Below are 12593 nucleotides of genomic sequence, written 5' to 3' on the forward strand. Positions count from 1 at the left end.
AAGTTAAAATTAATTAAAGACCTTTCTTACTAGATTCAAGTTTTAAAGGCTTCATTTCCAACCCTTAAATACTGATGAGCAGCAAACAGCATAAATCCTGAACAGACTGCGCACATAGCCATGCTTCTGAGTGGGAAAGGGTTAATTTTTGTAACCTGATATTAATATTAAAAAGCAGAGCAATTTTCACAAAATTTACAATTAACACAAATTCTAAATATGACATAATTGCATTATTCTTAGCAGACTTAATGATTCTTCAAGGTTGAAATTTACAGTACAGCCAAAGCGGCACAAACATAATTCGCGGCTACGCCACGGCCAGATTATTAGTCCGCGGCGGCCGAATCGTGTGTTCACGCGGCGTATCGCCGTGGCACTCGGCATCGATCCGCGCAACGACGCCGAGTCTGTATTAACCTCGCGTACTTTCGCGGAGTAAATCCGCCGCATACGTACGCGGCGGATCGAGTGAAAAGATATCCACCTACATGTACATACATGTATGTGTAGCGTAGAATTAATTACGCGCAACTGTTTATGTTTCGTTCGATTATCATTATTATATTTGTAATCCGAAACACACTTCAGAATTTTAATGCTAAAGCGTCCTTTGGCAAATTCTAGCGTCAAATAAACAGTGCTAAAATATCCTTTGTTTCATAAAAAGCGCGCGAAAATTATGCAGACATGTAGAACGTCGTTTGGAAAGTTTGGGTGTATTTTGTGTTGTATAAATACATTAACATCACGTCAGGCGTAAATCGCGTGTTCAGTGGAGAAAAAAAACGCCCCGATTAGACGTTTTTTCACCATCTCTATAAATAGTAACAAATGCCCAAATGTATTTGATACTTAAGGAAATATCGAGAATGATTGTGTATCGTAAATATTTACCAGCATTTGCTTTAAAACTGGAATATACGGGATTATCGGGTAATTAGTAGCGATATAAACTGTATAATATGAACAAAATAAAACGTGTTTATATACGCATATTCAAACAATAGTTGTAATAAGCTGATAATTAACAAAACTACAAATACGTCGTCACCGTCTTGATTATTGATGTGGCTTCAAACTGCTAATTTTCTCAGCTAAAATATAATAGCGGAATCAACATGCAATTAATTTATAAATCCACCATATGCTGGAGCCTTGACCACTTGTATGTGCGAAAACATAATTACGTGACCTTGTTTATGTGTGAAATACATACGCTACGGGCGGGAAACAAACTTAATAATTGGCCAGACACATTAACTATGCTTACATGTATATGCTAATACAATCCGCGCACAATAAATTTATTATGATTTTAATTATTATTATAATTGTTCTTTTAAAATTTGTTAACTACATGTAACTAATAATTTAAAAAAAAAAATCTTCATGATCGCATCGACTCGGCATCATGTCGCGGACCGCGGCATGCCTCGGCGGACAGATGCGAAGTTTAGCGGCGAAATGCGACTTGCCGCCGCATACTGTCGCGGCTTCAACGACTGACGCGGCATCAACTCGTTTCGCCTTGCCGCCGTGGATCGCGAAATACGTTTGTTCCGCTTTGGCTGTACTGTAACTTCAAAATAATAATAAAAGCAATGTTTTATTTTTCCAAATAAGTAGTCAGTCAAATGTATTTTCAATGTTTGACTTTTACAACCTTTGTCCCCCAATGCGTATTTCAAAGTTGAAAGCTTTATTATGTCCTACAAGATGCTTTGAAAAAAGTCAATAAAATATTATTGACAAATTAATATACTGCATCTGCTAGAGTGCTTCATACAAGATCAAATTAACGTGTATGCATCTATAATAATAGGTTCACATTGAAAATCTGCCATCCAAATTAATATGTTTAAGATTAGTTGCAACAGATGTCCAAACATTTTCACTAAGTTTTCACTTGCCTGTAATCTTGAAGACTGGCAAGGTCACACAAAGGCTGATTAGCAAAGACAATACCTGAATAACCTTAACTGTCAAATGTGTAAATCTTATGATTTCACATTTAACCCTTTCCTACATGAATTTTGACTTTGTAGTCCCTTAGAAAGTTACATTTAATTAAACACCTTTCTCACTAAAATCAAGTTTTAAAGGCTTCATATCTAACCCTTAGTTACTGAGGAGCAGCGAACAGCAAGTTACCCGCAAGCTGTTCTTGTTTTATGCTGGTTGCAAGGGCCATTTTCACTTTGCTTCTTATGGGGGAACAGGTTAAACAAGACCAACAACAAAAAAGCACAAACAGCTGTGAACAGACATGGTGTCTCACACTTCACAACATGGTGCAAATTACAAACTGAAATTTATAACCGGAGTAAAGAAACATTGCTATTCAATAAATACTAATTTTCACTTACGTATCTTTTGTAGCAATGTCACCTTAAGGCTATTTTTGGAACTAAACATTTGTCAAAGATTTCTACTGTGTAACTGAATAGTTCCCACGCTATCAGGGGCTATAATGCGAAATTAAACTACTGACCCTATTGTGCGGGCAGTCCAAGAACATAATTATATATATCCGGGTAAAATATTGCAAAACTTTGTTAAGTAGTATATAAAAAAGAGCTTCGTCAAACATAAAACAGCAAACCCCTTCAGGGCTATCTTTGTCCGAGTACAAGGTTTAATAACCAATCTTAAGTAATTTTTAGTTATGACAGGATGCAGGTTTTAGTTTACAATAACTTCTGTAACCAAAGACAACACAATTTTGGTCCAAAGAAGATACTTAAATCATATTCATAATCAACATATGATACGGAGCATCCAAAACAACAGTTTTTGTCCGATCAAAAAAAAAATAACATGCATATTTCCCATATTCTCTGCACTCAATAAGTATTAAGTTCCATCAATATATCTTTGGGGGCATGAATTTTCTCAAGGGGAGGGCGCAGATGAGAACCTGAAATGTTTTTTTTTTACAGCTAATATAATTTATTTCTTATTCATTTTGATTTTAAGATGATATACATAATCATCCATGTCTTAAAAAAAATCACTCTATGAAATGACAAATATATTTTCATACACCGAAACTCTTTTTTTTTAATAAAGACAGTCAGTTAAAAGGGCATAATTTATACTGTTTTCCCATCACCAGCATCTTCAGAAGCAATGTGCAAAGTCAATGATACTACACTATTTTTTCATTGGTACCACATCTAGAACAGAACTATCAAATCCAAAATACCATTATCACACCATAACACCTCAATCACATCAAATCTTGTACACAGCTATCACTAAGAATCCTGAACACCTAAATAACACCGCAACACCTCAATCACACCAAATCCAGAACTTCTAAAACAACAGAAAATTTTAATCACATCTCAATCACACCAAATCCTTTACCTACACTATACCCAAAACAAAGTCAACTTGGTCCTAATGCACCCTAACAATAATTATTTATGAAGGAAGCCTATAAATAAATCCCCATTGTTCTATGAAGAAGAAATCACTGACTCAGTTCCAACAAGCTCCAAGCTTCAACTCACTGACAGCATAGAATAGTTCTGTCCCCCCTCACAACTATATCCATATTGGCTGGTAGTCCACTAACCCTTTGCATGCTGGGAAATTTGTCGTCTGCTAAAATGTCGTCTGCTGAATTTCTAAAATTACCATTTTCTTCGATTTTTTTCAAAAATACTATTAGAATAGCATCCAAACTGTTTGCAAAGACCTTCAAAATGCGGTTCCAGCACTGAAAGAGCTAAGCTATGGCCAATAGCACATCGTAACATTTGTGAAGTTACTATGCTTATGAATCCTGATGTATTAAACTTCTAAATGGCCGGGTTACCAAAAGGCAATATCTTTAGGAACATTAAACTGATTAACTTTATTGCACACTTGTAAAAGATGCCATTACCCATTCAAAGGGTATTTTGTATTATCCCTTTTGACCTTTTGACAGTATAATGGATACCCATACGCCTGAAAGCTCAAAATAGAGCATTGGACAGGAATTCTATTTTTAAAATTTACTTCATGACATACATCTGTATTTTATTGCAATTTTTCCACCTTTAATATTAAGATTACTTTAAAATCAGTGGCTATTTGATGGATACTTGCTAGTATTACAGTGTAATTGTTCTTAAAAAATGGATATGCACTTGACTGCATTGTACAACATTTTGGTCTTTACTTTCATAACAAAATAGTTAAAATGATCTGGTTGCAGGGGCGTAGATAATGGGGGGGGCAGGGGGGGCGGCCGCCCCCCCAATATTTCGGCTAGTCATCGTTATATAAATAAATGTAAAATCCCAAAAAAATCGCCGCCCCAAAACCAGTATTTTTGTAATCACGCGCCGTCAGTGCAGAAGCCATGTGTCCCCTAGGTAAAATAATGGGATGGTTGGAACCTCTTAATGTTGATGGCAACATTATTCAGACACTATAATGTTTATTTAACTTGCCTGGCAAAACAACCCTTCTTCGAAACTGCTTGAATCATAAACACACTGTCAGTGCTAATGTCTTCACTGTTTATCTCAGACTGCAGAACATTCCAGGAATTAGACAGTAATGACCATTAGTATCATGTCAACAGTCTCTGCAATCAAATACGCGTGAAAAACATTCATTAGTTTGAAAATATTTTTGTTCTCTAAGTACATCAGTTATTATTTGATTAGAAATCATTGAAACAATATCATATATGTAATTGTTTAATGTTCAAAATGAGTATTCCTAATCAGCCTCGAAATTTTGCGTTTCCTAAGCGTACATTCGGGAAGAAAAAGCCAGAACAGCGTTCATTCCAATCTTGTTGGTTTAATTCCTTCACATGGCTCCACTACGATGAGGTATGTATATTAGTATTAAATTTTAATTTGCGATCGTTCTTATCTTTTCTGAACCTAACGTTGATCTAAATACAAACGAAATTTAGAAAAAAAGGCACAACATACAAAAAATACTCGTATTGTAAAAAAAAATGTTGCTTAATAATGTTTCTTATTATTATCATTAATATTTAACACAAAATTTATTACAATGTTATTCTTTTCAGAGCCGGGACCTTGCGTTCTGCCACCTCTGCATGGCGGCCAAGAAGTTGGGCAAGATCGGCAACACGAAGGTGGACGGCAGCTTCATCAGTGATGGCTTCTCCAAATGGAAAGCGGGTACCGAGAAGTTCCGGAAGCACGAAAAAAGCGAGTGCCACAAGGAGGCGGTCGAGCGACTGGTGACGCTTCCCGCCACGACGCGTGACGTGGGGGAGATGCTGTCAGCGGGGCACGCTAAGGAGAAGGCCGACAACCGGAAGCAGCTGCTGCAAATCCTACGCAGCATACAGTTCCTCGCACGCCAGGGCATCGCGCTACGTGGGCACGACGACGATGAGGGGAACTTCATGCAGCTGCTACAACACCACGGGGAGACGGACAGCTCTATTCTCGCGTGGCTGGAACGGAAGCGGGACAAGTTCGTCGCCCCTGATATCCAGAATGAAATACTCCAGCTCATGGCACTGCGCATCCTCCGTAAAGTGGCCAGCGACATCAAGACAAACGAGTTCTACACAATCATGGCTGACGAGACAACAGACAAGTCCAACCGAGAACAAGTGGTGGTAGTCTTCAGACACGTGGACGAGGACTTAAATGTGCACGAGGACTTTGTTGGGTTTCACCAAGTAAATTCCATTGACGCCACTACACTGACGTCGGTCATAGAAGACACTCTTCTAAGAATGAACCTATCCTTGAGCCAGTGCAGAGGGCAGTGTTATGACGGGGCCAGCAACATGACCGGAGCGAAGCGTGGTGTGGCGACCAACATCTTAGCAAAGGAGGAGCGAGCTGTGTTCACGCACTGCTACGGACATGCACTCAATCTGGCCGTTGGGGACTGTGTACGTCAGTGCAAGCTCTTGCGCGACACCATGGATACAGTGCATGAAGTCTCCAAACTGATTAAGTATTCACCAAAGAGGGACAGTACCTTACAGACCCTGAAGGAGGAGATGAGCCCCGATACCCCTGGTTTCCGTGTACTGTGCCCCACGAGATGGACAGTGCGTGCAGCAAGCCTGTGTAGTGTCTTAGACAACTACACTGTGTTACAGACCTTGTGGGACACCTGCTACGAGCAGACCAAAGACTCGGAGATCCGTTCCAGGATAGTAGGCGTGCGGTCCCAGATGGAGAGCTTCGACCTCTTCTTTGGTGTCCATCTGGGTTACATCATCCTGCGACATACAGACAACTTGAGCCGCACCCTACAACAGAAGGACATGTCCGCATCAGAGGGTCAGGCAGTTGCTTCAATGACGGTGGAAACATTGACCAGCAAGCGCTCCGACAATGCCTTCGACAAGTTTTGGGTTGACGTCAACAGCCAGCTCGATGACGTCGACGTAGGAGAGCCAGTGGTTCCCAGGCGACGCAAGATGCCGAAACGCTATGACGTTGGAACCGGGGCCCACGAGTATCCAGCCACAAAACGTGATCGGTACCGCCAGGTCTACTTTGAAGCATTCGATTTGGTGATCGCGTGTATCAAGGACAGATTCGATCAGCCAGGCTACAAAACCTACAGATCCCTCCAAGACCTTCTGGTGTGCTGCGCCTGTGGTGGTGACTACGCCACTCATCTGCGGAGCGTGATGGACTTCTACAGGGACGACTTCAACGAGCAGGCGCTCACCACTCAGCTGGAGACGTACCAGGTCGCCGTACGGGACAAGAAGGTCAAGACCATCACGGACATTGTCACGTTCTTCCGCGACTTGTCTCTTGAGTCTCGCCTCTTTTTCTCAGAATGCACGTCCTCCGCCACGTCCTGGTAATGCCCGCCACCAACGCCACCAGCGAGAGGTCCTTCTCCGGCCTGAGACGCCTGAAGACGTACCTCCGGACGTCTATGACACAGGAGAGACTCACCCACCTCATGACGCTCCACGTGCACAGGTGTGCTACCGACGCAATGGACTTGTTAGATGTTGCCAATGAGTTCGTCAGTGTGAATGAATCACGGTTAACTATCTTCGGGAAGTTTTCATAGAATGTGACACTTGGCATTAACATTACGCGAACAGTGCATGATAAATTGTGGCTTAAAAATGAATTATCCGTAATTTTTGTTTATTTAACTTAATTTAATAATATTTCTTCATCCTGGTTCAGTATTTTAATAGTGCTCGAAATGTGGATACATTCTTTACTAATCATGTCATATTGTATTTGTTGTTGTGTATTTTCATGTGGTTATTTATAACACTCTCCCATTTTCAGGTGTTAAATATGTCCATCAGTAATAAAATATATCCATTGTGAATGTAATGTTAATGTTTTTATTTTTCATATCACTTGTAAAACTCCGTCATTAAAATACATAAACATTTACTTAATTTTATGTTGTAATTAGAGTTTTTGGAAAGAAAACAATAACATTTATATCAACATGAAAGTTCCCCAAAAACGCACCATTTTAATTGTAATTGTAATTTTTTTCGGAACCACGGGAGAGGACAACCCTCTCAAACGAACCTCTTTAAGTTCCCAGTACAGAAACTGGACCGCCCCCCCAATGTTGGGAGGTTATCTACGCCCCTGGGTTGGCTTTACTAAAATGCAAAATAACATTGACATTTAAGAAAGACCATTTTATCAAAATCCAGAAAACAAAACGATTGTGGAAAATCCGATATTGTAACAAAGACTATTGACAACTTCAGAATCCCTCAGACAGGAAACAAACAAAAGATTTCAATCTAAATTTGGCACACTAGCAAGTGAAAAATCAATGGACATAATGGGCCTCCACTTGTTATTAATCATTTAATGTGTTAAGCCTTAATATACCCCACCCCCACAGGCTGACATGTGGAGAAATTGATGAAAGGCCATTGTTGTTCAGAGTTCTCAAATCCAGTTATCAGAAATTGCTGGCCTGTCTATGTTGGAATAATGGGACAAACATCACCAGCCATACCCCTGACTGGGACAAAAGGAAATTAATTCAAAGACTAACACATATCCCCTTAACGAAAATACCACATGTGACTATGAATAGACAATACAATTTGAATGGTATTGTAAGACATATATTTCTCATCATATTCTAAAAACCATCAAAAAGTTGATTTTACTTTTTTAGGTATTGATTAGTTGTGTTGCTACTGCAGCTGCTACTACACTCTTAACCCTTTGCATGCTGGGTAATTTGTCTTCTGCTAAAATGTCGTCTGCTGAATTTCTAAAATTAGCATTTTCTTCGATTTTTTTCAAAGAATACTATCAGAATAGCAAACAGTTTGGATCCAGATGAGACGCCACGTTCTGTGGCGTCTCATCTGGATCCAAACTGTTTGCAAAGGCCTTTAAAATTCGGTTCCCGCACTGAAAGGGTTAATATTATCAGTACAACAGATGAATCTGTTGATGTCATTGTATACCAGTACTCAGTAGCCAAATGTGAAATATTTTTTACTTCAGAATAAATCCTTTAGAACTAATATAACATTCTACAAAACTGCTGATTTACATAACTTTGTAATAATTTATCTGTCTCAAAAAAAGCACAAAATCACACACAATGTGTATCTGCAAAGCACCCATGAATTATGGGCAGTAACTGCACTTATTCAACTAAAGTTAGTAAAACATAGTTATCTCCCATAAAGTCCAAAAGGTACCCAAGCACTGGCATATTTGTTATGAAGATTATATTTGTAATGAATAAATGGAGTGAGGTGTATATAAATAAATGTTAAGATTAAAGCTAGAATCTCCAGCCATTCAATGTTACAAATATAGTAAATAAATGCTTAATTTTGTCACATATTGCAATACTTAATACCAAAGAAAGGCAACTCTTCAGATAGTTTCCCAGTAAAAGTTAGCAGGACTTTTCTCCCTTGGTTACTACAGCCTTAATGTTACCTATTGTTCATTGATGATGGCCAGATCATATGCAGTGACCAATACTTGTTAACATGCCCGTGAACATGACTGTTTATTGTTTACAAAACCTGGAAACATTTACAGCAAACAAATCCTTGGCAAACTGATACAATTTGTCAGACTGTAAATATTAGTACATTATTAAAGGCTGGCAGATGTGTTAATAAGAAGTTAATGTAGTTGAGGTTTCTGAAGATACTCCTTTCTGTATAATTAACAGGAAGTTTCCAATTATTTTTGTTGGCATGTAAAAGGCTTCACCAAAAAGAAGGAAAATAATGTTTGGTAAAAATTACCAAATTATCACAAGAAGACATATCTAACACAAATTAAAGTATATCTAATAACCAAACAGGGCTAGCTTGATGTTTTTTTTCAAGCATTTTTTTGCAACAGTGAAAACCTGAAAAAAACAAGAGATGTTTGTTAAGCATGTATCAAACCCCCATCATCCAGCCAGTTGGAAATCTTTAAATATTGCATACCCTGAAAGTTTAGCATTGTGGTATCAGCCCAGAACTTCAAACATAAAGGTCCCGAGTTTGAATCCTGTCTTTTTTATTCATACCATAAATAAAGACAAAATACATAAATTCACTTTCCCATCAAAAGTAGGTATATTTTACATGTGTTACATCCTTCAAGCCACATAGGTAAGCTAAAAATTAGCATGCCCTGCAAGTCTATAGAAGGTTTGGATTTGGCAAGATATTGATTCCTATGATGTGTGAACGGCCAAGGTCACTAAAGGAGGAAGAAGGACCATCTCCAGAATACAACAGGAAAAGAATGCCCAAGGTGGACTCTCCTTGCCTCAACCATGAAAGGGTTCAGCATGTAACCCAATTGATGATTTCTATGTTACTGTTTTCAGAAACAAAGTGCATGAGTTATATGCTGTTAGATAACAGCTTGATACACTAAAATCACAGTACTTGTGCGTGAAGAAGATATTAATTATAACTGCGCTTTCATTTTCTATGGGAAATTTCTCAACAGACTGGTTCATGCTCCGAAAGAAACAACCAAAAACAATATGATATTTAATGAAAAGACTTCTAGTGTGTGGCAGAGGTCAACTTTCTAACTGCAAAATAAGAATTGAAACAAGGATCAAAACTTATATACAGAGATGAAACATTGGTCAACACAGCATTGATGAAAAGGCCCCTCCACAACCCGGCTCACCCCTCCCTTCAGCTATGTCCAACTTTTAATAGTCATTCATTCTGGTGGGAAAGATGGCTTTGATGTTAGGAGCACAGCTCATTTATAAGGCATCCATATCCACAAGCAATTATAATAATAATTATAAAGAGATGAATAGGACTTATTTAACAAACTGGGTGAAAGATTTGTTGTTGCCTATGTACTGCTATTGAGCCATGCAAGTTAACCAATCCATGCAAAACCGACCAGAGCCCAAACTCTTACAGCAATAGAGATGACATAAAGGTATGTTTTTTAATTGATTTTGTAAAATTGTTTACACTATCAATGTTTATATTTTCAGGCTTGTTCAATGGAACAAGATTCAATTTGCTGAAACACTGCTTGTAACACAATTATTGCTGTCAGCATGCCCTAACAGACCAGCTCCAAATTATGCTATCTAGGAATCAATTAGACAAAACAGGGGTTCTGAGACTTCCCTCTTATTATCCTGACTTGAATGGGACTGAGCTAATCAGAGGTGAACACAAAACAATTGCTTGCCAAAGAAAAATTTAATTCAGATTCTTGTTTGTACATTAATATAATTGATTCTAACAACAGAATATTATTATATTTTAAGACGACGTGTAAATCATAACAACTGCGGCTTTGCGAGGATTGGAGTCGTGTATGCTTGATTCTTATGTTATTCACCCTGATGCAAGCAATGCCATTGACAATGACACCAAGAGCAGCAATACAATGTCTTCAGATCAATTCTTACATCATCAGGCAGCATTGTTATACTGCTTGTTTAAATGTATTTTAGTTCAGTCCTCTTTGTTAACTTTGTATAGAGAATGATAAAATTGATAAAAAACTATAAATAAATAAATGCTTCATAAAGACTGATTAAATTATGTTGTCTAAAACTGCTTTGTGTCATGCTTATCTGATCACCTAAGAAAAGAACTTGTAACCCATGCACAGACAGATGGATGATGGATAACATGACTCCTGAAAGCTCCTCATAAGCACTATGTGCTCAGGTGAGCTAAAACAGAGACTCAAACTTGGAACCTTACAATTTATAGTCCTGTTCTGATACCACTATGGGATGGAGGCTTTCATAGAGTTTTGAACAGTTTGACATTTTGTAGTTTAAGGGTCTTTATAATGAAACAATGCTAAAAGGCAAAGCCTTGTTTATACACAACCACACTAAAATAAGTGTTCAATTATAGATCTTTAAAGTTATTCATTGAACGCTTGACAGATTGCGAAAGTATTCAAAGACATTTCATCTTATTTTATTTAACATCCTTTTTTAACAAATCAAACCTCATCTAGGGGATATGTATGAAGTATTTCACACTGCCATTTCACCAGGTTCTCTATATCTGTCAATACAGGCATGACAGAAAGATGCAAGTCTAGATGCCATATTTTTTGCACATTGTTCGGTATATGAAACTTCACGTTTTCTATCGCGTCCCTCTCTTTACTTACACACACGTTCAACATTTTCCGGTATACATGATTTCCAAGGCAACCAAATTGATCACAATCAATTTTGAATTACAATATCTTAGATCTTTAATGGAAGACATTGTTATCTAAGCAATCCATTTTTTGAATAATTTTTTATCTTGTAAAAAGATGTTCGCTATCATATATATACTATCAAATATATGTCTAAACACCAGTCAATACTGTGAAATTAGTTCTGCTATAAGATACAGCCAATAATAAAAGAAATTGAAATTGTTGTTGTTGTCCTGATGTTGTAAAAATGACAACTAAAATGACAATAAGCATTGAGTTTTATTGTATAACGTGTGTTAAATTGCTTAACATTTTGTCTTTGACATTTAAAAAGGAACCTAATTTTATGCCCTAAACAATGTACACAATTACATGACTAGCATCTCAAGTTAAAGGAATTCTGATAAATCTGCAAGCATTGAATACTAGGGAAAATTGTTTAGCTTTTGTGATATTATCACTCTATTAATGACTTCAATGCTAAAAAATGAAACCCAATTGTTTCCCTTGATCAAATCAATGACATTGTGACATTATGATGTAAACATTCACGAGCAGAATTTTTTTTAATGCAAAAGATCTTGTTTGTGTCTTAAAAATTCAGTTTCTGAGCATACTTCCTGAAACATTACACCATCCATTCTACTTTTCTTTCAACATTATGCATTATGTCATTATCCATAGAAGGACCTGTTAAAATGTTTAATGGATTATTGTTAAAAATCCAGACAGCTTTCCGTTCATTTTTTTTTTTCATTTTAAAATTCTTTCAACAAGAAAAGTGATCAATGGTACACAGCATATTTTGTATTTTAACCACAGAGAGCTGCTTCTGTGAGGTGTGATCAAGTTGTTCTTGCAAATAAATTGACAAGTCCCATACATCCACATCAAAGCAGACAGAGATCAAATAATATTCATGTTCTTTGAAGTCTTGCTTTGATATTTCAC

The 12593-nt window shown here is 37.5% G+C and overlaps 1 protein-coding gene across 1 annotated transcript; it reads left to right on the forward strand.

Annotated features, from left to right (window-relative positions):
* Positions 1-5074: 5074 nt before the first annotated feature.
* On the forward strand, positions 5075-6826 carry LOC127872893 (zinc finger MYM-type protein 1-like). Its single transcript, XM_052416428.1, has one exon. It carries the CDS (start codon positions 5075-5077, stop codon positions 6824-6826), a length of 1752 nt encoding a protein of 583 aa, XP_052272388.1.
* The last annotated feature ends 5767 nt before the right edge of the window (positions 6827-12593 follow it).

Source organism: Dreissena polymorpha, chromosome 1, assembly GCF_020536995.1.
Source record: "Dreissena polymorpha isolate Duluth1 chromosome 1, UMN_Dpol_1.0, whole genome shotgun sequence".
NCBI classification, from domain to species: Eukaryota; Metazoa; Mollusca; class Bivalvia; order Myida; family Dreissenidae; genus Dreissena; species Dreissena polymorpha.

Coding starts and splice junctions, on each gene's coding strand:
- LOC127872893 (XM_052416428.1), top strand. CDS start 5,075: ATGGCGGCCAAGAAGTTGGGCAAGATCGGCAACACGAAGGTGGACGGC.